Raw genomic sequence first — 26935 nt, 5'->3', positions numbered from 1 at the left:
TTAGTGTTTGTGGTTTTTCAAATTGGGGGATCCAAAGGACCCATGTTTCTTTTGTGGGACCTTTGGAAAGTGACTTTTGAGGGTGTGGTCAAGCTACATCTCCATATCATTCCTGTGGTTTTTTCATATTTGTCTTTGGGTCTTTCAAAACCTTTGTCACAGTAGGTCACAATCACATAAGCTCAGATGTAATTTCTCAAGTTTACAGATTTTCAAAGGAAGATCAACTTTAATCAGATACTGAATTAAGCATCCAAAAGATAATAGGGGGTTTCAAGTTGCAAAGTTTTACACATTTTGACAGGCATGGCTGATCAACTGGTGTTTCTGGCTGCTGAACTTTGTTGACCCAACAAAATGGTCCTAACCAGCAACACCACCAGCACTCCGCTCGAGATAGCGGAAGCAGTGCGCCCGCCCCGCTCGGGATATGGGCTTGGTCCCATAGCGGGGCCTGACCTGTGCTATAGCTAGGGTGAAACCATGTGACATGTAGCAGTTTCCGCCATTGCACTGTATAGCAAAACTGCGCTGTGCTATGTGTTGCCCTGGCGCTTCATAGCGCATAGTGACAGGGCGTCCACGTGCACCTAGTACACCTCAGAGCACAAAATTATATTCAGTGGGTACCTGCCAATTGGATTTACTCAACTACCCTCCATACCACCATCCAACTACCCAAATCACTTTCATACCACCATCCAACTACCCAAATCACCTTCATACCACCATCTGGCGCTTCAGTTGGATCCCAATACACTATGGTCTTCACTCCCATCCATCCAATTCCCTACATCCTGTTTGCCAATTGCCAGTGATTATCTTTGCTGATCACCTATCCTATTGATTATTTCCTTTGATATAGATAAAACACTTATATTACAAAAAACTCATAGTTATCATTTCATTATGTCAAAGTCTACCAACAGTAGAAACTACACCCAGATGACTCTTCAAGTCAGGTGTTCCAACACCCTTGTTCCACCCTCTCTGTCATCTACCTGTTCACTCCTAGCCCAGTCCACCCTCAACCAGGCTTTGTGATCCAGCCACAAGACTCACACCTTTCTATTCACTTGAACAGTTGTGATCAATTGCCCAGTCGTGATCAATCTCCCGGTTGTGAACAATCACCTGGTTGTGATCAATCGCCTGATCAATTGTTTAGTCATGGTACTGAAGATCTTGAAGATGAAGAATATGAAGACATATCAGATCAATCCTCTATTGTCTTGGTATTGCCATTGGTCCCAGCACAGCCAGCAAATTTACCTCGGATGTGAAAATCCAAGGAGGCCTCGGATTTTGACCCCGAGGGAAGCTCTATCCAAGGATCCAATCCAAGGCAACAGCAACAGCCAAATTTTGCCTTGGAGGCATTCCTTGGGTGCCCATTTCCTGGGGGGGCCTCCGAGGACTCCTTGGATGTTTGTTGCCAAGACAACTATGCGGGCAGTGCAGTTTCTGTTTGTCCACATCTCAAGAAAAAACCCTCCAAGGTAACTAGTTGCACGGTTGGAAAAGGAAAATGTAAAAGTATGATTTCTTGTAATGTCTCTGATTCATCACGAGCTTGGCTGGCCCTTGTGAAAAAGAAAAAAGAAGCACAGTACTTCAAGTAAGTGATTTAAGAATCTTCTTTCATCTCCTTCTCTTGATTTCCCTTTCACTTCTCACACCTTTTCTAACTCTGATTCCTCAAATCCAATGTTGACTATTCTACTTCTTGTGCAGGATTACAAGGTGCCCACCGGTGTGGATGTACACCAAGACTTGGCAGATGAAGGCAAGGACACTCCAGCAGTCAGACATGCCCACCTTGGCCGTGTTGCTAAACTGTTGGACTACTACAAGCCACCTGTTCATGTCAAAGGCAAGGTATGTGTATTTCTATCTGTGTATATCTATCTATATGTCTTCTTTTCCAATACACATGAGTATTGGAAACTTACTGACTTTGATATCTCATCTAGACAGGATATGATCCTTGTAGGTGTAGGTCTAAATACTGCCGTGAGTACTTTACCCAAGGCAAGTGTAGCCATTACAACCTTTACATTCACCAATACAGAGCCAAGGATCAACCTGCATGCCTTAAACAGCACCTGGCAATCAGAGAGGGTCATGAGCTGCCTTGCACCTGGAAGCAGCAACAAGACAATGTGGTTCAAGTACTCCAAAGCCACACTCAACTATTTCCTATCTCAGTCTTCATTCAGCATCAATCTTCTCAACACCATTTTAGTTATCTGGCTCCTTAGACATGCTCTACCTTGTTCACAACTCAACAATCCACCCCTTCAAGCGGCTTTCAAGTGATCAAATCAGTCTGCCACTCTCAGAGGCACCACTTGGGCTTCTGAGACAGCCAAGGGGATTTACACCAAGCTCTCCTATTCTGTCATTGAGATGATCAAGGTGAGTCTTCAATCTACATTTCTTCAAACTTTCTTATAGTGATACTGATTATGACTGATTCGGATCTTTTTTTATAGGCAAATAAGAGCAAGTTCGGTCTTGTTGATGATGTTTGGACCACCCCACCAAGGGTGGTTGCCTGGCATCATGTCGGCCGACTCCTTGCTCAACCTGTTGGAAGGTTCTTGATCTCAAACAAGCTACATACAAAGATAAGTCATTCTTATCATTCTTGTTTATTTCATTTTATCTTTTTTATTTTGTTCATTTTTGATTATCCTTGCCTTCCATCTGAGCTAACATCAATGACTTCTTTCACATGTTAGCTCAAACAACAGACTTGGGTAGTGCAAACAACACTATGGACCATGAGCTCTCTTCTATGTTCAGGGATGCTAATGAATCAGTGGATTGGGACTCAAGCACTCATCAGGTGAAGTGTTATACCCACAAGATTGGTCTTGTGGTCAAAGCCGGACTGAAATCTCTTGGAATGAGTTTTGGGCACATCAAGCCAACAACTCAACCTGGAGTGACTTTACCAACCCCTACTGTTACATTGAACAATGGCAATGATGATCTTGACTTTGATTCCTCTGAAGATGATCAAGACAAGAATGAATCAATTGATGGTGCAAGAAAAGTCAAAAGTGGCCTTGATGACAACCTTTCTGATTGTGGAGCTGATGATGATGATGATGAATTTCATCTTTCTGATGTTGCTCATGCAGTTTGTAAAGTAAGTCTTTCAATTTTTTCCAATCAAACAAGAAGTTGTTGACATTGATATTATTCTAATTTAGGCAAAGAAATTCAATGGTTTATGTACACAAAGCTCAGCAAGACACCAGGAGTTCATGGCGAAGGCCAAGCAGATGGATTATAAGGGACACTTGCCCATCTCTGGATGGGGAATTTGTTGGAACATTGATGTGGATTACCTCAAGCGTTTGAGTGATGCACATGATGTAAGTTCCAACATCCACCTCAACATTTCCTCCATTATCTCACATTGACCAACTGTTCTATGTCTATTTGCAGGTTGTCAATGCAATACTCCTTGCTGATCAAAAGGTTCAATACTTCCAAGGTTTATGTATCGCTCCCAAGGAATGGGATTCAATCAAAACCTTGGTTGGAATTCTGCAGGTAGGTTTTAATTGTTTTCATTACTGTTTCATCTTTTCTCTTGAATATTCTTGCTGGCCCAAGCCAATATTGTCTCAGATATTTCTCTACGCTACCAAACAAATGAAGGGAACTGGGCCTACTGGCTGCATTCTGCTTTCTGAATACATGTGAATCATCTTAGACCTCAATAAGCTTGAAGCTTCCTGTGAAGACACAGACCTGAAGAACATGCTTCAAGTCATGCAGAAGAAGCTTGAGGGGTATCAATCTGAGGCAGCTGCCTCAGATGTTGTAGTCTTATCAACCATTCTTAATCCAAAATTTTGGCTACATTTTTTTGACCTGAACTATCCAGACAAGGCTCCACAAGCCAAAATGGGTTTTTGGTATGCCTTTGAAGATGCCCTGTGTGAATGGCTGGCAGATCCTGTGGAATTGGCTGAACCCCTCTCTCAACCACCATCTTCTCCTGCCTCACCTATCAACCATTCTTCCACTTTTGATGTTGCTACTGCCCAAGTCACGTCTCAGTCAGCAGCCAATCAATGCAAGGATGAATATGAAGAGTACATAGATGGCGCTCATTTGATGCAACCAGGCCAGAGTGAGATCAATTGGTGGAATGTGAGCTTTTACATTCATTCTCACTCTATTATCCACTCAATCTCGTTGCTGATGATTTGTTTTGCAACCTATAGGAGCATCAGAAGGAATTTCCAGTCCTTGCAAGCACCACTTGTGATTAGCTTGCAGTATCAGGTACCTCTTGCCCATGCAAGAGGACCTTTTCTTTGGCAGTCAACATTGTGGTCCCCAGTTGCGCTTCCTTAACGGCAAAAATTATCAGCAAGCTTGTCAGTGTGCGTGAATGGTTGAAGGGGGGTATTGCATTATCAGGTAAACACACTAATGCTTGGGCCTATGTTCAAGCCTTTCAAGCACAGATGTCAAAGGCCAAGAAGTAGTGCATCTTAACAAAAAAAGGCTTGATTCTACAACTTCATTTTTCTTTTGTCATTCTTTCTTTGTCAATATTTGAGCCTGTGTTTGAGTTTTGTTCTGTCTCCTTTTGTCAAATCCCCCCTCTGATTTTTATTACCATTTACAATCCAATAAAGGGTTCAAACAACTATAAAACAATCTCTTATTTCCAAGTTTCTTTTATTTTTCTTTCTTTGTCAATATTTGCGTGTGCTTTTGTTTTTTAACTTTGTTGGTTTCTTGTATCCTCACTCTGCCGTCCAATATGATACATCTGTAATGAAAAAGGCTTGAGGAAAAAAACACGTCCCAACCGCGCCCTTAGGCACTTTTGAGCCTGAAATTTCTTCATAGTGCCAAATTGCTCCGCTTGTGATTTTTGTTGATATAGCGGAGCACCGGTGGTGCTGCTTCCAGTCCAACCTCCTGCACTGTGGAAAAGCTTGGACCTTCTCACTGCCAGCATTAAATATCCTCCTTGGTGAGAGCAAGTTGTAGGATAAGAACATGATTGGGAGTAAAATGGGTCATAGCACTGCGCATCTGAGCCATGAAGCATATGCCACATACATGCAAACAGTTGAGGAAATTCTTAGCTATGAGCTAAATACAGCTCTGCTCAGTTATATACTGATCTGGACAAGCAAATCACATGTGAAACATTCTGTCACTTTGTTCAGATTGAGACAAGCATTCCAAACTTGATAAAATTGACTACATATATCACAATGGCTCATTGGAGAATATTCATGAAACTGTTTAAAAGGAACAGAAGGGGAATGTGGTTTCTAAGACTCATGTTGTCATCTGGGAACCTGTTTGATGCTGGCAGTTTCCTGTTGTAACTTCCACTCATGGTGTCTTGAACTTCTTTCATTTCTTCCGTGACTTCCTCATGAATATGATTCAATTGATTAAATCTTTCTTTGACTTCTGGGAAATATTGATCTTGGACCAGGCTTCCTGAAACACTTAGATTAAATCCATAGTTTGCCCTGAATGGCAATATTTAATCATTGGTAACAGGTTCACCCAATCATCTTGTTTATAAGCAGTGAAGTGCAACAGAAATTGCTCTACTGATCTATTGGTGATTTCCGATTGACTGTCTGTCTTCAGATGGTAAGTCATTGAGGATTTTGTTTGTATGACTAATTTCTGGTTCATGTCTCTTGATAAGTTTGCAAAGGTTTGAAATAAAAGAGATTGTACAAAAGAAATCTTTGACCCAAAATGTTTCACATTCAAGCTGGGCAAAAACACATTTCACAACTAAACCAAAAAAGATCTTGAAAAAGGCAGCACGGCCATCATTGCATAACTTAGACCAGCTTTCAGACCTCCCAGTGATTGCCTTTACAGGAGAAAACTCGCAAACTCTCCATTGTGCAAGATGTGTGGCAGTGCAGAAAACAAGATACTAATCATTACTTCCTTTGACTGCAGACAATTCTCCAAGGCCAGAAATTAAACTCTTCAAGACAAAGTTCAAAAAAGGACAAGTGAAAATAAATAAATTGGAATAAGACAAATAAGGGCCCATTTGGCTGGTTTAGCCAAAAATTGTGACACAAAAACACTTTTTCAATCTGCCCCTTTTTCAAGGGGTAGATTGAAAAATGTGAAATTCAGTTTCTAGAATTATGTACCAAACAACCAACCAAAAAGGTCATCAAAAAATCACAATAGAGGGGCAAATACTTTTCTTGGCCTGAAAAACAGCCTTGAGGCTGTTTTTCAAAATCAAAGAGTTTTTGATCAAAAACCGTTTTTGTTTTTGATCACATGAAGTTCCCAAACGCTGGTGTTTTTGACAAAACTCAAAAACTGTTTTGACCTTAGCTTACCAAAAACGGTTTTTGGCTTTGGTGGTATTTTTGACCAAAAACTGTTTTTGGGTTCCAGCCGAACGGGCCCTAAGCTTCTTGATACATATGCCTAAAGGTTTTTGATTTCTAACAGAATTGATTTTACACATAGTTCATAGTGAGGTTACCAGGAGAATTGCTCCAAGACTACCACCCCAGACTGATAGCCTTTGTGATTGCGGAAATGAAGCATGCTCCTCAGTCAAGCGTCTATGCAACAAACTCCCCATGTTGAACAGTTGCTTGTCATCAGCACTTACATACATACATCATGAAGACAACAAGGCCGACTGGGTCGTTAAATATTCAAGAACGATCCGAGCCGAGCAACTTTAATCCCCTCGATGCATGTCTATCAACTCCCAATGCGGGCTCTCATGAGTATGAAAACATGCAACCGTCCCCACAAGTCATTAAGAGGGTAAGTCTCTGTCTCCCAGTGTGACCAAAGTAAGTTGGAAGCCTGGTCACTACAGAGATGAGTATGAGGATTCACCCACCGTCTCTGAAGCTCTTACATTTGCCTATAAAAGGGGTCTGTTTGAAGCTCAAACGCTCTGTGATCATCAATCATCATCTGATATTGCTTTAACTCAACTGAGGCTGGAGCTTGTTCATCTTATCAAAACCTACACCTACATTTTGTCATTAGTCCCTTGTCTTTTCACTTCTTACACTCAATTACTTACCTGACCTACTTGTTCCTTCTGAAACCCTTTTGTTTCCTCACAAAAAAGATCATCACTTGAACTAGTATCCTCAGAACAGACCTTATCAAATCCAAAACATAATAATATGGTCAGTTTTTGAAGTGACAGAAAATAATTTCTTGGTGATGTGAAAATGTTAACATGAAGTTTTCATGTTTTTTTTGGGCTGTAGATCTCTCAACAGTATCTCAAACTCCTTATGGTCTTTTTTGGCCTCATTGCAATCATCACACCCATTGCCAAAGGAAGCCGTCCACCCAAAAAAATAATAAATAATAGTACTAAGATACCCAAGTGTGGAAAAGTTGCTGCACAATGTACCAAAGGCAAGCCTTGGTGTTCAAGCGGCACACCAAAGTGCAGCAATGGTGGAGTACTCAAGAACTGTGCATCAGGAGTTACATGTTAAGAGCACCCACTATGGGTGCGGTAAACAGCGGTTTTATCGTAAGTTTACCGCTAAAACTTATACAGGTCCACTATGGACCTGTCTTAGACATGTGGTCCCTACGACTGCATCAAATCATGAATCAAGCTTGTCTAACTTTACACAAGCTTGATTCATGATTTATCTTAAGATTTGATGCTTCAAATCTCAACCGTCACTTTTTTTTGTGACTTTGCAAATCCCACACTTCATTGATTCATCACCACTTTGACATCTCACACTTGATTTGCTCATTCAAAATCAACAAACAGACTTTGATTTGTATGTGGCATTAGGTGCAAAGTATGGTTGTACAGTTGTTCACCGTGTCCGACACGGTCTCGATACAAGTCTGGGGAGGTTGAAGGAGACTCGTCAAAGAGGAAGTCAAAGGCTATTTGCTCATATTCTTGTTGCTCTTCATCGTCATTTGAAGACTTCAAAAGAGCATTGATTGCTCGTTTCATTGAAGTAGATATCGAGATGTTTTTTTTTGGATGTATTATTTGAAATAGATACAATCTTTCAAGTTGTGATTTTGCCACTGTGGGATCACTTGATTCAAGGTGATTTATCATTGGTAACTCACACAGTAAATCACTCCATAGTGAATTTCATGCGGTAACTGATTTAGTTGTTACACGCATGATTAAATTTTGCGGTCGGGACCACAAAATTTACGATAAAACACGCCCACCATATAAGTGGGTGCTCTAAGAGCTGTAAGCTGGAATCCTTTCAATGCCAAAGTGGTTTTCTAGTGATATGTCTTTCAAAACAGAATGCTCAATAATCCATGTTTTTCACCGCAAGCATTGGATTAAGAATACAATAATTGGCTTTACAGTGAGTGGCAAACATAAGTTGATGATTTCATCAAAACTTTTTGCTCAAGATTGGAATGATATACCTTATTATTTTCTTTGAGCTCAACAAATCATCTACTACTAGTTATAGTTCATTACTTGTATTCCTCTTTCTGTCATCTTTCCAACATCCACAATACAAAACTTAACATCCTATCAATCTTCTCATCTTGGTCTTCTTACTGAACCAAAGGCAAGCCTTTGTGTTCCAGCGGCACACCAAAGTGCAGTGATGGGGGAGTACTCAAGAACTGTGCATCAGGAGTTACATGTTAAGAGCTGAAATGCTTTCAATGCCAAAGCATGATTTGCTAGTGATATTTCTTTCAAAAGAGAATGCTTAATTGTGCGAGATTGTCTCAAGGATTGGATTTAGAATGTAATTGGCTTTGTAGGGGCAAACATAAGGTCAATATTTGATAGAAGTTTTTCTCCATTGCTTACTCTATCATCTTTGTAACATTCAACAATACGAAACTTAACATCCTATCATTCTTCTCATCTTGGTCTTCTTACATAGTAGGCCCTCACATTTGGTGGCAGAGTTGAACAAACACACCCAAGTGGGCCAATTTCACAAGCCCCGCTGCTCATGCTCTTACGAGGGAACCATCCAATCTCACGACAACTTCAACTTCAATTCTCTTTCAATCCAAGTAGAATAAAACCATAAACATTCAAATATTTTTATAAATATCCAATTTTAAATTGATTAAAAACCTTGTACCGTTCATCCAATCCTTCAAACCCATTCCATTCCATCAACTTTTTCAAAACCAACCCAATTCCCCAAGCAGGTAAAACGATTTCTTCATCTTCATTCCATCTATACCAAAATTCCCCCCCAAAATCCCAAAAAATGTTAATAAGGGATTGAGTTTTTTTTGGAAGGGAAGGAAAAGGCTTAACTGATTAAGTTTAAAATCTTGATCAATCTGATAAAAAACTTTCATAACTTTCAACGATTTACTTTCTTTCCCAGTTATTGAATCCATTAAATAATTCGAAACCAAGACCACCGGATTAAACACCCAAATCTAACGCAAAAAAAAAATCCCCAATAACATCAATCCCAAACCTTCCAATCCAACAAATCAACAAAAAAAAAGACTTACACCAAATGAAATCCCCGATTGATCATGATCATCAGATTTAACCACAAACCGACTAGATCCATTCGTTTCTTTTAATCTAAAGATCTCATCTCTTAAAATCGATATCCAATCAAATAATTCTTTCCATGGTTTAGGTTCAATAGCAAATTTATTAAATTTAATCGTATTAGTCTTTGGATTGATGATACCTAAATTCTCTTCACAGTTTTTACATTCGATTCGATTCCAATCTTGATTTTCATTTTCAACTTGTTTCTGTTTTTTTGGAAAACAATTAAAATCAAATGTCAAACATCAGTATCATGATAAACAGGTAGGTACTAAATTGAAAGAATCAAAAAAACCTATAAAATAAAATGTATGATAAAAATGTATTCTCAATCATACCCTGATGATGATTTAAATTTTTATCAATCAAAGGTTGTTCTCGAGGAAATGAATAGTGGAAAAAATGAAAAAAAGTCATGCTGGGATCATTGTATCAGTCAAACTACACTCAATTGAAACCAAAAAAGGGATTCTCCTTGCTTGCGTCTCTCTCTTTTGTCAAGTCTTCCTCTTTCGCTTGAACTCTCTCTGTGGAACAGGACTGGTCAAATCTTCCAAGATAAAATAAAACATTCTTGCAAAAAACAAATGAAGTTAAGTATCTGTTGCCCTGAATATTTAAAACAAAGAAAAAGAAATCGATAAATGACAAAAGAGAATAGAGGATGGGAAGGAAGAGAAAGAGAAAACGAGAGAGAGAGATAAGAAGAAGAGATAAAATAAAATGAAATGAAAGAAGAAAAAAAGAACCCTTTGGGGGATGGATAGATGAGAGAGGTTCGAGTTCCTTTATGATAAATCCAATCAAGATATGAACATGAAAAATTATAGGAATCGAGAATGATTGCGTCGATTGCTTGAATCCGATACAAACTTGAAGGATAATGAGGTTCATTTGATTTCTTTTGCTTTTGAACAACACAAAATAAAATTGAAAAGAATCTAATAATCCAATAAAAAACAGACGAGACAACCAAATTAAATTTACACAAACACACCTGTTCCTTCACTTTCCATCCCAAGCCTCCTCTTCCTCCTCCTTGGGCTTCTCTTAAATCTTCCTTCAACTCTACAAACTTATCGCCTACAAATCCTTCATTCTCCCTCACATCTCGTTTCCAATCTCCTTTCTTCTTCTTTCCATCAAAATACCCTCCATGATCATCCGTCTCATGACAAATCCAATACTCCACAAAATCTTCCCACCCCTCAGAAGGTAAACCTAAATATTTTTCAATCTTCTTTAAATCCTCTTTCAATCCATTTCCACACCTTCTACAATCAATCCGATCTGGTTTGTTTCGATTCCAATCTTGAACTCCATAAAATTCTTCTTTAACTCTCTCCATCTCACTCTCTTTATTCAAATCTTCTACTTCATTCCAAAACACAATCAATCCTTCCTTTCGTTCTTTTTCGGCTTTAATCTTAACAGGTAACAAAACTCTAAACACTTCATCTGGAAAATGCACTTCTTTAACGGTAAATTCAATAAAATCAGATCCATCAAGTCGATATTCAATACTCTCATTCAAAATCATCCTCCCATCATGTCGCCATAGCCAAACGTTCGTGGTCCCGATTCTTAGAGCTACTTCGGTTGCCCAACGAATTTGATCCGGTTTCTCGATCATGAGATCCTCCTGCTGTACATCTCCAGATAGTAGGCCAAGGTCAGTTGATGGATCATGGGACAAGTCACCTAACGAAAAGGAAAGGAAGATTCAAAGAAAGCTTACCGGGGCTTGTGACATGATCGTTAGAAGTATCAAGATCCTGATTGGAGATATCGTTCAAGAAATTCGCTAATGGATAATCGATCAGAGAGGGCATCCGAAACGGGTCTTCTGCTGAATCTCGAGGATTAGAAGAGGTAGAGTTAGGTGGGTTAGATGACTTCTTTCCAAACAAACTACGTTTCTGAGGAGGTGTTGTATGGGTCTTGTTCTTTTTAAAGATGTTAGGCATGGATTGAGATCGATGAGTTGGAGTTGGAGCAGGGAATTGACCTCCTTGTAATAATCCAATCTTATCACTCGTCATATCATCATCATGTATAGTAGCCGTGTCAAGCTCTACACCAGAACGTGTTAAAGTAGAGGTGGCTAGACTGATTGGAATCGATAATCGATTCTTTCTCAAGAGCGCATCTTGATTAGACATTCTGCCTTCACCTGTTTTGCTGAGAATAGCTTCCATAGCGTCATTTTCACGCATAGATTGAGTGTAGAGTGTCATCAACGAAGGTTGTTGCTCGATAGGTGGGATTGGAGAACATTGATTGGTATATCGACGACTGCCCGCTCTTTCCAACCTATCGAGTAATTCGAGTTCGGCTGGACCTTCTTCTTCCAAGGTTGAAGAACGTGATTCGACACACCATCCCATGGCAGCCACACCTTGTGATACCAAGGTAGGAAGTGAAGCTCTTTGAGTGTCTAATCTACGAGCGGCTGTACGTTCGATTGAAGAGATCACCAAATCAAGTGAGAGCAAATCTTTACTTGGAAGTTTAAGTTGAGCTCTTTGATTAGATAGCTGAGGTGAATTAGTATAGAGTCGATCGATAGCCGATAAGATGTTATCCAAATCACCTTGATATTTTTCATCAAAGGTAGTAGGACGATTAGGGATTTGTTGATAAGGATGTAACATCTTTGGTTGTAATAGATTGATTTCTTCAACAAGTTGAATGATATGTGAAGAATGATGATGAATTTGTTTCCAAAGGTTGACTAGATGAAAGTGAGATTGAGATAGATTTGAATAACAAATGATTTGTAAAGAATAAAGTAAATCACCGATAGCTTTGATGAGGGATCGATCGATGTTCGATTTGAGATGAGGTTGAATAGAGTCTATCAAGTTTAATAGAGTGTCTACTGTAGAAAAGAAAGCCAAGAGAATGAGAATGAGAAAGTGTAGAATGAGAAGATGATGGGATGGGAGTACTTACGTGGTTTGATAAGTTGACTTGGTTTCGATGGAGATGAAGAAGATGATCGATCGATTAATGATAAAGTAGATAAGAATTGAATGAGTGGATTGAATTTATGACGAGATTGATGAGAAGAAGATTTAGAGATCGATTTGAGAATCGATAAAAAGTCAAAGTTGATAGTTTGAAATGTAACTTTTAAATGATGATGATAGTTCTGGTTAGTGGTAGTAGTAGTCAGAGTAGTAGTACTAGGAATCGGTGGAGGTTGATTGTTAGTAGTGATATGAATAGAGGAAACAGAAGAAGAAAGACGATGAGTCGAACTAGAACAATTTGGAATAGATGGTGAAGTAGATGGTCTGATTTGGTTTTTTACTTTTAATTTGCTTTTCTTCATCTTGGATTATGTAATCAATCCAATCCAATCCAATCAACTAATCAAACAAAAATCACCAAGAATATTAATAATCAAATCGATCAATTCTAACTCAGCCTTCTTCTACTCTTTGTACCTTTACCTTTTTAACTTCAACTGAAATCAATCTTTAATAGTAAATGAGATATAGCAGTCTGGTTTTTTAACGGAGAATGATAAGGAACTCTAGCTAATTGGTTTTAAGAACTCTGGAACGATCAAACTACAATCGGTCCATGACTCATCTCAATCAAAAGACAATTTGTAGACTATTACATACATACCATCAACCTCGATTTGAATTTGATTTAACTCTAATGCATTTCAATAGAATCTTAGAACTTGCGTAATAAAAACTTACCATCCTTCAATTGTCAAAAAAAAGTCTACTAGTTCAACAAACTTAAATTCGATCGTTTACATTCGTTCATACTAAAAATAACCAAACAAACCAGTTCATTCTTATTCAAATTCTATTCTCTTCCTTTTGAACTGACTTTATGATCACGTTTCAACAACTTGCCATCTTATTTTACTCATCATTCAGATATTCTTACTCAGCCTCATGATCTCATGTGTGTAATCATGTAAGTAATAAGAGAACCTCTATCGTGTGTAACAGATGATGACTTCCAAATCAATCTAGAATCTAGATAGATAATCATTTTCTCGTATTGCATCTAGAATCTAGATAGATAAGTTGGACATGGCTTTGCAATCGGATGATCAAGTTCTCAGATCATTAACAATATGAAGTTTATTGAACCTTGCTGAATGATACAAAATAGCTTTCAACTTCCTTCAATCCATCTGACATTTTCTATTGAAGCGGCAAGCCTGGTATGAATCAATGAAGAGAGCATTCGAATCAAAGGGTTGCGGCAGGGATGCAGGTGTGAGCAACTCACGCTCACAATCCTGACCCGGGGTCCGAGGAACTCATTTTGAGTACCGTCCGAGCCAGTGACAGTTAGAGTACAATACTCTAGCTGTCACGGATCTTTAGGTGGCCTTGAGTACTGGACTCACTATGGTCCCTCCTCCGAGTCCTAGGGAAAATACCCGACTCACCAAAATGCGAGACTCACGTGGGTTTCTGCTCAGAGTGAGTAGACTCACATTTCTTCAGTGGGCAAGTACTCACAACTCATACGAGTACTCTGCCTTTGGCGGCATTTTCGGCCCCAAAGAAGAGGTCGAGATTAGGCTCATTTTTACTCATCTGACCCACAAATGTGGTTGTAGGACACATCAAACACTAAGTAATAATTTCAAATTTTCTCAATCATGAGAAGTGACTGATTCCATTTTTTCTAAAGACAAGTTTTTAGAAAGAAAGAACAACATGACATGTATAAAATTCAAAATTGTATCTCGGAAAACATCTGTATTTATTTAGATAAAGGCAGTTGAACTAAAGAAATAAAAGAGCCATATTGGATTTAAATGCCTGGCAAAATCACGTGAGATTTTACCATCGATTTGAAAGGACATGAAATGAAACACCCTTAGTCTTCTAAGTCCATCGAAGCGTCATCATTGGTGAGCCAGTGCCTGATCAGGACAAGGTGACATATGACGTCAGTGTTTAGACGCCCTCTGGACGGGACTGCTATGTTTCCCGATATAAAAAACACTCGCTCGACCGAGGCACCTGAAGCTGGGATGGTGAGGTGTTGGAGTGCGATTTCTGATAAAGTTGGCAGCGCGCCTGGTTTGGCCATCCGCTGAAATATACAGCAAGGTCAGATAAGGTCAAATGTGGCCCAACATGAAAAAAAAAGTTGGCTTACCGTCCAGTATTGTCCAACCGTCTCGCCTGGTAGAAGGGGTTCCTTTCCGGAACAGTATCGGTACACTTCGTCGGTTTTGTGGCTGACATCGTTGATTGGGGTATGGGAGTGGCTGCCCAACAACGAGTAGATTGCCTGGAGTTTGGTCGCCACCGGGCGGCGGTCAGCAACGGGAGGGGGAGCTTTGTCACGCGGGTTTTCGGTCGGGATGGGCTTCCACAGATCGTATTCTTCGCGAAGGCACTTCTTGGCTTGCGCTTCCACATCTTCTTGACCACGAAAAACCGTGTCTCGATTATACGGGTCGAGTAAAGTTGCAACCAAGGTCTGTACATTGGATTCTTCGCGATCCATGTACTTCACCAGCTTATCTTCGGCGCGTTTGCAAGCGCGACCCCAAGCGCCCGGGACATTCTGGTGTTTCCTGAGAACCTTCTGTAATGCCCACGTAGTTGGCAGGACCCATTGCTTGGTAGGTTCGTTTGATTGAAAAAGTTGAGTCGCGGACTCAAACATTTCGAGTATAGGCCGCATGTACTCGATCAAGCCCCAGTCAGATTGAGAAATGGCATATTTGGCGCGTTTGGGATCCGATGTAGTGTAGAGTTGGATTGACTTCTTGAGCGCTAGAGTACGTTGGACCTATGATTCCAAAAAGTAACCAAATCGTTAGTATCACAAGTATCACACTTGTTTCAACGATTTGAAGAAAACGAGAATTAAATACTTAGGGATTGAAATCGAGAATTGTATACTTACAACGTAATAAAAATAGTTCCATCGGGTTGTAGGACAGCTAAGAGGAAGGAGCTTGGGGTCTTGGACACTGTCTCGAATCATAATATAGCATTCGAGCTCTAGAGGACTTTTGCGTATGTGAGTATCCAAGGCTCTGATACGGCTGACCACTGTCGTCTTCTTTTTGGGGTGAGACGCCGTTGCGCCGGGCTCGGTTTCAGTAAAAGTCTGCGTTAAAGGCTCCTGAGGGAAATCAATATCGAGATTATCAAAATCGTCCTGGGTCGGCCCGTGCGCGTCCATAGAGGCTTGATCAAGAGCCAAAAGGGATCCCTGAGTTGAAACCTGAGGGTCATCATTCGTCATCGGTAACTCGTCAGGCTCGAAGGTCTCTCGCGATTCGGCCAAACCCGAAGTCTCAAAAGCGGCTATATCAGCGTCCGTTAATTCTCCCATGCCCTCGAGGAAATCTTTGGCCACCAGGTTGATCACGTGGCACATGCAGCCATGGAACCGTGATTCAAATGGCCAATGAATACCTAGATGTTTGTATCGTTCTCCAAGAAGCCGTACCATGGACCGGTTCGACGAGGCGTTGTCTCCGGTCACTGAGAAGTGATTTCGTAAGGCTCCTACGTGTTCCAGTGCCTCCCAATACACACCTGCCAAGTTTTCGCCGGTGTGATTGCCAGAAAGCGTCTGTCAAAAGGAAATACATATGTTAGTCTCATATACAATGAATCAGGAAAAAAAACGTACCTTGAAAGCCAGTAGACGGCGACAGAATAAACCTTGAGAGTTAAAAAAAAACCCATTAATCGCTATGTAGGTGTGAGCAAAATCCGCCGAAGTCCAGCAGTCAGTCGCCGTCGAGATTGACCCCGGTACCCGGGCTATCTCGGCAATCAGCTTTCTCTCGAGATCCAAGAAGAGCGCGTCGGAGTCGGCCTTCACCGTGTCTGTGTAGGCTTTGCTAGTCGACAAGCGCACACCAACTCCCTTTGAGGCAGAAAGGGAAGTCGTGCGCGCTCGTCGACGAGCGAACACTACCCGGACACGGTGCTTGATGGTCATTTGACCAGGAAATCGGAATCCAGGGCATATAGCGCGCAACGCCGCCTGCATCAAGTCGCCTTCAAAAATCGAGAAAGGGAGGTTCTTGCTGACGACCGCACCAACTAATAACGTCCTAAGCTGCTTGTGCCTTTCGGCTGCAAGCACTGGGTCCTCGTTAGGAGGAATACTTCCCGGCTGCCGATTCATCCAGGCGTCCGGCAAACCTGGGCACTTGCGCCGATGTTTGTGGAGGCCCAAATTGGGACGGCCGGTGATCTGAACATCCATCCTGTTCAAGAACAAGGTCAGCTGCGTTCGACTTGTCAATAACAAAAGGAATGATACGTACGGGCAGTGGAGGCACGAATACCATTTTGAATCGTCGCCGTTGGCCACGTCAGGCGATGCCTTGGGATCCTGAAAACGTTGGAAGTCAAATACAATGAGTCAGTTTGGGACTCATGATATTGGATAAACAAATACGAGAGGACTTACATCGTAATACAGGTAAACATCAGAGCGGGTTTTCCCGGCGCTCGAGAGATGGTCGTCGCCGTCTTCCTCGTCTGGAATCGCCACACGGTGAGCACTGCTCTGCGAAAGCACAACCGAGCCATTGGATGGGCGGCTTGTCGTGGTCACACGGCTCGTAGACGAAGAGTTGACACAAGGAGTTGACACAGGCGCACCAAACCAACGAGCGTAAGGTGATTGGGTAGGAGTCGATTTAGGAGTAACTTTAGGCATGTTGGTTAAGAGATAAGCTAACGGACTGAGAGGAAATCAAAAGGAAATCGAAAGAAAAGATATCGAGGTATAGAACGAGAGGATTAGCAAGCAAGTTGGTGACTGGGAGGACGGTGAAGATTGGAGCGTGAAGTATAGTCTCACCGAGGGTCAGAAGTCCACTCCAGGTCACGAATTCCCTTCATCTCGCAATTGACCCACGCCAGCGCTGGTAGCCACATGACAATGTGGCTACCTGATGATTGTTGAGCCATGACTACGATATCGATCGAGATATCGTAAAACTAGATCCAAGGCGGCAGGTAATCCAATTTGTTGGTTACTTTGGGCTTGATAAAACAAATAGATCAATTCGAGATGATTGTGATTGGAACTTGAGGCTGAAGGGCTGAACGAGATTGGAAGAAATGGTGGAGGGAGGTTAATAAAACCTTTCGAATTAATGATCAATCGGAAGTGGGAATCTTGATTTGAAGGAGAATATCGGATATTGATGTTCGTGAGGCGGTGCCGCTTGTTTGAACAACGGGCGCGAGGGTTGATTAGAGCATGAGTGATGGGGCGGGAAGGTGGAGGTGGAAATGAGTACGAGGGCTTCGTCTGACACATACATGTGAGTACAGCTTTTGTAGTACTCACATGTATGTCCCGATCGAGAGTATGTACTCCGCCACGGGGCTAAATACATTACAGAGTGAGTGTGAGCTCGGTATGCTCATGCTCACACCTGCATCCCTGGGTTGCGGAGCCAGAGCCACATTCCAGTGGGCAATAGAATTGGGCCAAATACATAGGAGTGTACGAGCTGTCGTACCCTGTCGTACCTAAAAATCGCCCATTTGGGCAACCTCACGAGTCACGCAGCCCCATTTACCTACACGTGAGATACGCCAGGACGCTTTTAGACTCCCTCACAACCAGCATAAAGCAGCACAGGCACAGAAGAAATGTTTTGAACTGAAGAGATCCTATATGTAGATGGACCATTTTTCATTCAACTATTGCTCAATGGTCATAACTCTCAGTCTGATTCTCATTCTGCATCCCTTTGCATTCCAAAGTTTATTCAAACCTTTTCCAACTTCTACACAAACCCAATATTGTTGCTATAATGCTGGTGGAGGATCTGATTATGCAGCTACTGAAAACATACCCCAATAGATGTGGGATATAACACAAGCCTCATCATATAATGTGAAACCCCTCACAAGCCAAAAAGAGTTGACCAACATTTATTTTAATGGAAGAAAATCAATTCTGGTGAAAAGGGATCATCAGATGTAGGATGTAACCTATACAATTATGGTATACAAATATGGTTCTGAAAATTTCCAGAGGATTTTTCCCAGAATGTCAGAAAGAAAAATTACAATGGTATCTGGCATTCTGGTGCTCTGGGAGTCTGAATGCCCCAGCAGTCCAGAATACCAGAATCCTGAGTACATGACTGTGACACAAAGTGGAACCTTGTTCACACAAATATAGTTTTCCAGAACAACAGGTCAGTGCTACATCACAAGCGGCTGAGCATGTGCTTAACTTCTTTTTTCCCGGAAAGACTTTGTGATGGTGGCTTAAGACATGTTCTCAGGGTTGATTACACTTTCTACGGTGACAGGCTGCTGTGGGAACAAAGCCCATTGCAAATGTACACCTCCTGATATGTATTGTATCATATGTCCAAAAAGGAGTGGACTCTGGAAAATGGGCCGCTCATGCACAACAGCCTAGAGCAAAAAAAACAGAAACTTTACTTGAAACAAGTCTATGGTAGACAAGCCAGAAATTCTGCTAGCATCTAACTCTTCTTCATTATCTTGACTGTAACTTCTTATGCTGATCTATGATTGGGTGGGGTGAAAAAGGGAAGGTCATCCACTTTGATCTACAGGGATCCAAGGTCTGACCCATGATTGAACTCATACATGACAAAATCATATCTGTCATGAGACATTTCTGTCCCATGAGGCAATATTCATCAAGAATTAAACACTCTTTGGCCATCTTGCTCCTATGGTGCCATTAGATAGAAGGGGCATTTGAAGTGGAGTCAACAAGACAGCTGGTATTAGTGCTCTGTTGACCTGAGGTATGGTAGCCAATCATTGTGTCTTGGCCCCATTTGAAACTTTTTATCTTTGTGAGGACAAGCCAGTGACACAGCATTATTTCATTTCAAACAGTAAAGACAGTAACTTGACCAGACCAGAGAGGATATAAAATAGGTACACAGGACATAATAAGGGGGAGGGGCATTCAACTTCTATGTGAAAAACAATTACTAAGAAGATTGTCATGTGGAACTCCAAAATGTTAGGGACTTGATAAAATGAGAGCACATTTGAAAACTAGGCAAAGAGGATCATCAAGGAAAGAGGGAGACAGGCTTTAACTCTAGTAAATGAGGGGGGAGAAAGGGATGTTGGCAAAAAAAATAGGGGAGGTCCACAGTCCCACTCATTGTTGTCAACCTTGACCTTGGTAACCACCTAAACGATCTCCCCCTCCTTGAGCTTGTCCTCTAGTTATGTGATGGTGAAATTTGCTGTTTCAAGATTGTCTTGCAGATGATGGCACCTCAATGATGTCAGGCAATTGAGGAAACCACTGCAGACCAGTTACTTTGCACTGGGATACCCTGGACAATGAGGGGTGTCCCATTTTTCACGTCCAGGATTGGGTGGCCGCTGATTGTATAGGGCAACCAAAGAGATGCATCAGAACATGGGTATATATGCACAGGCTTGTCAATTTGGCCTTGATCAATGAGGGTACTAAAGGACACCGGTGTGGATTCTGGACTCACTCCTCTCTTAGACCATGTTTTCACATTGCCAAAAATCAGCTCTCATGTGCAAGCAGCCTTCTCTCTAGCCATCCTTTCAAACTTCTCAATGTATGCACTAGTATCTGGGATAGCAATATCATTAGGCTGGTGACAAAAAAGATGAGAGCAAACAAGGATATTGTATTTCAGAGCCATCATTTATGGGATACAAAGTTAAATCTGGGAGTTTTTCCCAGTTTCCCAGTTTTTGTTTCTGGCTGTATTTTGGGGAACTGGCAAACTGGGAGAACATGGGAACGTTCCAAACACAGCCAAACACAAAAACTGGGAAACAGGGAGAAAACTCCCAGATTTAACTTTGTATCCCATAATTCAACATTCATTTGAGCTCCTGTACAAGAGTAAGAAGGTTCAATAAGTCTGGAAATCTTTCAAAGAGGTTGGTTAGGTCATTCTGTTGTGTACTTTATGTCTTTCACATGTTTCAGTGTCTCTTCAAACTATCACAGATTATACCAGACTTGTAAGTAGACTTCAAATAATTCTTTAAATAAGTGATACCACCCACCTGACCCACTCCCCAAATCCCATTTGTATTGTGAGGGAGGGTTAGATCAACAATTTACGTTTGAATTTGAGGAGTACAAGGTTGATTAGTTCTTCTGAAATTTGATCTGGTCTTTTTGTACAAAATTTGGGTTTAAGACCATGAGAGGGACCAGCTCTTCAAGTCTCTTCATTGCCTGCTTCCAGTGAGGTTTCAAGGCAGGTGGTAGGAACTTGCAAGCAGCACCATACAACAACAAGTGAAGGTTGTTTTGCTTTGTCACCTTGGTCTTTGTGTTGCTAGAAATGCAAACCTTTTTTCTAAACTAGACTTGCTGTGTTTGGTCATCACTTTCTTCCCTACTCATGATGTGTCAGGTTCAGTTGTGTTAGAAACCCAAAGGGTCCAAGACAAGAGGGCAGCACAACCTTTGGCTGATGTCACCGGGGCAAAAATGGATGCTCACATTGGGTTGAGCATTGAAATTTTGTTGTTTGTTTTGAACGTTTGTCCAATAAAATTGATGCTTGTATACAGGTGAGGATTGTAAACTTTCCTGAATTCTCCAAAAAAGATTATTGTTCTTTCAAATTCTTTCAATTTACAATTTTGGTAGTGCTCAGGTGATCAGGCTGTTTTGCTCAAATATTGCTGTACATTGCTGGAGAACGCTCATCTCCATCTTGGATGAGCATTCTTTGAGCTCAGTCTCTCAGATGAGTACTCAGAATCAGCTCATGAGTCACTGCATACTTAAAACATCTCAGAACCTTGTCCAAGATGCATGATCATGAGCAGGCTCCAAGGCAAGTCACTGAGGATCAGCTGAGGGGCTGAGATGAAGTGACCAGATGGGCCAGCCCTCAATCAGGCTTCTTTGCTATGGAATGAAGCCTGAGGAAGGCCTAGTTCATCTCCTGGGTTCCTGTTGATCATGTAGTCAGCTGACAAGCAGGAAGAAAACCGGGAGAAAAGGGAAAGAATTTGGAAGTACAATTGAACAAATGCTAAAAAAACAAGAAAATTTCAATGCTCACCCCAATGTGAGCATCTATTTTTGCCTCTGTGAATGGCCCTTCATGTACTGTATTTGGAGTCAAATGAGTGGTAAAACAAATATTACAAATTATTCATGAAAAGTGACAAAATCTGTAGAGATCTGATGTCCCACAACAGATACTAGAAGTGAGCTTTTGACACCTCAAGCCACACTACCTGAGACACTACAGCCGTTGTGAGAACTAACGGTAACCTTTTTTTATTTTGTGTTGCATCAATATTTAGTCCAAAACTGGCAAAAACTAAAGAAAACTACTTTTTGACCATGAGTACCATGGGATACAAGCATATTGCAGGAGCCAAAACAAGGTTTAGGCCTGTGACATTGAAAAAAACCGAGTTTTGGACCAAAGATTAAACTCTGGTTAAAACTCGGCGACACCCATCACCTCAAAACTTACCAATAGTTCTCACAACGGCTCTAACCTGATAACTTGTGATGAATACTAGAGGTGAGCTTTCTACACACCAATTCACACTACCTGAGACAGTAACCTATACATGAAAACATCAAATAATAAAAATAGAAACTAACTTGGTTAGAAAGAAAGTAAAAGAAAGTAAAGCAAAAATAACATGGATTATCTGACCTATAGAGGTCTTCATGCAAAGATAATATATAGGAAAAGTATTGTCACAATAGGATTTAGCAAGCTGATCTAGTGTCAATATGGAAACAGGTGAAAAAATCCAAACATTTGCTGGTTAAATTGGTTATAATATGAAAGAATATAAAAAGCACAAATATTATATAAAAGAAAAAGAAAATCAAGATATTGAGAATATAAGGGATTGCTTACTCTTTTCCTCAAACGATGGGCAAGGAAAAGGGGACACACTGAGTACAAGTACACTCTATATGAGATGGATCCATATGAGCCAGAAGGAGAGAAAAAATTTCTAAAGATACTTAAAGATAAAAGGGTCAAAGACAAGGATGGTAAGGACACCATCTTATACCTGGTGAGATATAAAGGTAAAGGAGCGGATGGAGACGAATGGCTCCCAGGGGATAAAGTACCTAACTCAAAAGTAACTCTTAGAGCTTTTAGAGCAGCTAAGAGAGATACAGCAATTCAGTAGAAGGATAACCTTCTCTGGTGGTGGGGAATGTCAGCCCTGAGCCCTGTGTACAGGACCACGGACTAACAAACACACATGTAAACACATGTAATACATATGTAAATAATATGTAAATATATGAAACTTGTTTAAAACCATAAGAATTACAACTCATGGCTCAGTTTCAAGAGTCACTTAAGTAACAAGACTTTTAACCTCATAGTAAAACCTAACCCAAACCTAACTCAAAAGAAAAGCAAACCTAAGTGCCAACCACAAGTTGACGCCTAGGTCTGGAATATATAAACCCCTCTTCTTCCCACTCTGGAAGAAGAAGAACTTCATATCATTACACAACTCATCATCACAACTTACTTGATTCTTCACCAAGAATATTGAGTACAGTGATATTGTTGTACTTTGATTGTCATAGTTCTTTTCTGTCTTTGTTCAGGTCATTGTAAAACCTCAAGTAGTGTTCTGAGCTTGTGGGACCAATAGCTAACAGAACAAGCTTGGAATTTACAAAGGGCACCTCATTAGAGAGTCTAAAGTACCCAGCGGCACCTCTGATTCTTCAGAGTCTAAAGTACTGCAGGCTTGGTAGTTGTAAGATCAACCCAAGCTCAGAGTAGGATCCTTAGAAGGAATACTTAGCCATCCCACTGGCCACAAATCCTCTCATTAGAGGTCAACTAACTGTAGTCTTCACTTGGGTGTAACAAGTGAAGGCTTCATCGTTGACTACTCTTTACTTTTCTTAGTGAAGAGTTAGCCCAACAGTTGCTGACTCCTCACAAAAATTATGAGCCATAATCCCTCTGAGTGACATTATTACATGATTTGCCAAGTCCTGTTCTAGCTGATATCCCAGGCACACCAGGCACAAAAGTCACATTATTTAAATAATGCAATCATTCACCCATTTGGTTCAAGATCATCTCAGACCATTGGACCATCTTTTCCCACACACTTAGGGGATACAAAGTAGAAAGCCGGGCATGTGCCCACAAGTCCAGATCCCAAATTTTGGCTGTAAAATTGGGATCTGGACTTGTGGACACGTAGCCGGGCATGTCCCCGGAAGTCCACATCCCGAATTTTGGCTGTAAAATTGGGATCTGGACTTGTGGGCACATGCCCGGGCATGTACCCGGCTTTCTACTTTGTATCCCCTAACTGAGTCCAGTTTAGTTTTAGATTCTAAGATGCCAGGTTGGGTCACCAAATCCAACCTTTTGTCCAAAGTGGGAATCCTTTTGACTCCTGAGCTCCTGACATTACTAATTTTGTTCTGGGCCTATTACAGCTGTTTCAAGAAAGGTTGACAACTTTTTTTTGAAGAAAGTTGTCTCTGCAGCAGGTAAAACCAGAGACAAAACTTGATTACAGGTTTATTCTTTTTTGTATTCTTCCAATTAGCAGAGAGACAAAATCAAATGAGAGACAAAACCTGGGTTTTGCACATTGGCAAGATTTTCAAAAAAAAACAATCTTTGTTGTAACAAAGATTTAAATTGAACAGATTAAAAAGGAAAATAGTGAATTTGACAAAATAGGTGTTAAACTTATACATCTTAATAAGTTAAGCTTACTTTTACAAGTATGTCTTTTACTCAAGCTTATGTGCCAGGAGAAAGTCACATCCATACTTATGCCCTGCCTGACAAGCTGTTTCTGATTCATCCAAGCTGTTGGATTTATCCGAGGTGTCAGATGACAAACCAGGTATGTCATGGTCTGAGGGGTCCTCTAAGGAGGAGTCTGCTGACACCAAGCTTGAAGATGAAGAGAAGGAGACAAACAAATTATATTCAAGACATAACTCCATCTATCGTGGAATCTGGCTCGTACCATAAGTTTTATTCACACACTTTTGTCTGTTCACACAATCTCAGACCATGCAATCAGTGTCAAGACTGAAATAAAATGAAGATCTACAAAGTCCACACGACTCATCTTGTTAATGAAAAGAAACTTGATTCTAATAATTAATGATCTCATCCCCAAAGACCTCATCAAACCACGCAACATTTTCCATACAATTAATCATACCAAACTACAATCATCCTTCAAAACCCAACTCCTTCTTTCCAAAACCTATCCTTTCAAAACCGACTAATCCATCCCTTCAAAGCTTTTCGACTAGGTTCAGATGCCACTCTTAATCCAGTTTGTAATGGTACCCAATCTTTAGAATAACATTTAATTAATTCTTCATCAATCAACTTCGATAATCTATCTTTCTTTACATCTTTTTCTAATTTATTAATACACTAAATAATTTTTCCAAATTCGAACACATTTGTATCAGTGTTTTTTCTTGGAAATTATTTCATTCTTACTTGACTTTTTTGGTTTTGTTTTGGAAAATGATGAGACAAAGAAACTTAACTAGTTTAAGTCCAATGGCTGCTCTTCTTACTGGTCCACCACTTTGATGCATCTGAAATTTTTTCACTCAATTCGATCACTCTTAAATAAGTTTGATAAGCCCTACAGAAATGATGAAATCAGATTTGATAGACAATCAACTTGTAGCAAACACCAAAGTATGACGATCACCCTTACAATTCAAAATGTCCAGCTGTATAAGCTGTTTCGGCATACCGAAGTAAATGAAATGTGTTATCAGGTTGAAGAATGATTAAATCTTCTAGCGCACTTAAAGCTTGATCATACCTACGAAAAAAACAAAGGCATAGATGAAGGCGATCAACTTGACTAGAAAGAAATCCGATCAAGCTTGCGAAAAAGAAAGAAACCTTACAATCCTAAAGTACAATATGTCTCGGCTAACTGGATCCAACTTTCGGGATCGGAATAAACGGTATCAAGATGTTGAACTAAAAGATTGATGGCTTCTTTTAATGAAAAGATAGAATCTTCAGTTTGATCTTTAATTGGTTTTCCAGTGTTTTGATTCACTAATTCTGGTAAAGGAGAATTATGCAAGTGTAAGGCGATCAATCGTTTTCTAATTCGCTTTGAAGATCATTCAAGAAATTCAACTTATTAAATTCATCAAGATCTCATAACATTAAAAGGTTTTTGGAAAATGTGAAGAAAAAACCGAAACTTACAAGATTAGTTTCACCTGTGTTACCTTGAGAAGATGATTTCGAATCGATCGGTTTCTTCAACTCGATCTCATAAAACTCTTTAGCTAATTCGAATTCTTGATTACATTCCAATAACATTCCATGTAAAACTAAACATCTTGGTGATCCTGGAAACCTCTTTTCTAATCGATCTATAGAACTCTTAAGAAACCCACATTCCAAAAGAAGAGAAAAGAAAAAAAAACATTCTATCAAAATTCAGTGTGGGTTTTTTTCTTGGTAAGTATGGGATGGATCAAACCTTTGCAAGTTCTTGGTCTTTAACATCTAATGCAGCAATCGCAACTTGTTCATAAAAATCCCACACTACATTTCCATTTCCATTTCCAAACCATTCCCAAAAAAAACCAAACCAAAAAAAAATCAATAAGATATTCTTGACAATCATAATCATCAATCAATCAATCAACTTACAATCTTCACCAAGGTAACGATGAGCATCTTCATACCCAATCCGTTCTACTAACTCAATCACTCTAATACTATTACGAATTCCTGATTCTCTTATAGATTTAAGTTCCTTGATTGTTTCTGTAATCGAGATTTGTGTCATCTTGGTTTCGCTGTTTGATTGGGTTTCAATTATGACGAGTGTCCTTCAGATTGGGACATGTACGCATAATAGTAAAACCCATACTCAACTCTTGGTTCCTTCACCTTGCTCATGGGTTATGGGAGGTAATCTTCATTCTTTAAAATCAACTGGACTCAAGCTTTATATATCCTCTTTCTCTCAACTTCACCCAAACCAAAAATCCAAACCAAGTAGTGTAACAAGTTAGAAACATCTTATATGTTAAAATTGCAAATCATTCCCATCAAACATCACAAGTCTCCTCACCAAAAAAATAAAATAAAAAAGAAAAAAAAAAAGAAAAAAAAAATCCATACATCTTGTCCATTTCAAATCTTTCCATTCTTTTTTCTTCACCTATATATATATATATATTGTAAATATGTTAAATCTCTCATTTTAATGAAGAATTAAAATCAGAGTCAGAGAAAAAACCAAAACCAAAACCAAAATGGAAAAAATAAAAGAAAGAGAATCATAAATCTATGTTTTTTTAAAAAGTAAAACTGTGTTAGTGTATATAAGAAAA

General features: G+C 40.1%; 3 protein-coding genes across 3 annotated transcripts; 1 reads left to right on the top strand and 2 right to left on the bottom strand.

Annotated features, from left to right (window-relative positions):
• Positions 1-7193: 7193 nt before the first annotated feature.
• On the top strand, positions 7194-7517 carry MELLADRAFT_124481 (uncharacterized protein; the record flags this gene model as incomplete). Its single annotated transcript, XM_007415741.1, has 2 exons — positions 7194-7196; positions 7281-7517. The coding sequence occupies 2 exons, from the start codon at positions 7194-7196 to the stop codon at positions 7515-7517; spliced, it is 240 nt and encodes a 79-aa protein (XP_007415803.1).
• A 2872-nt stretch (positions 7518-10389) lies between these two features.
• Positions 10390-12219, bottom strand: MELLADRAFT_92911 (uncharacterized protein; the record flags this gene model as incomplete). The annotated part of the gene is made up of 3 exons (XM_007415726.1): positions 10390-10437; positions 10563-11218; positions 11304-12219. The coding sequence occupies 3 exons, from the start codon at positions 12217-12219 to the stop codon at positions 10390-10392; spliced, it is 1620 nt and encodes a 539-aa protein (XP_007415788.1).
• A 12324-nt stretch (positions 12220-24543) lies between these two features.
• Positions 24544-26386, bottom strand: MELLADRAFT_79136 (uncharacterized protein; the record flags this gene model as incomplete). The annotated part of the gene is made up of 7 exons (XM_007415725.1): positions 24544-24986; positions 25106-25206; positions 25282-25392; positions 25481-25695; positions 25794-25973; positions 26074-26138; positions 26247-26386. Coding segments are annotated over 6 exons (808 nt in total), but the record flags the coding sequence as incomplete, so codon positions are not given.
• Between the last annotated feature and the right edge of the window lie 549 nt (positions 26387-26935).

Source organism: Melampsora larici-populina, assembly GCF_000204055.1.
Source record: "Melampsora larici-populina 98AG31 unplaced genomic scaffold MELLAscaffold_53, whole genome shotgun sequence".
Classification (NCBI taxonomy): Eukaryota; Fungi; Basidiomycota; class Pucciniomycetes; order Pucciniales; family Melampsoraceae; genus Melampsora; species Melampsora laricis-populina.
Note: the sequence above shows the minus strand (reverse complement) of the source record. Positions and strands in the feature narration are given on the sequence as shown.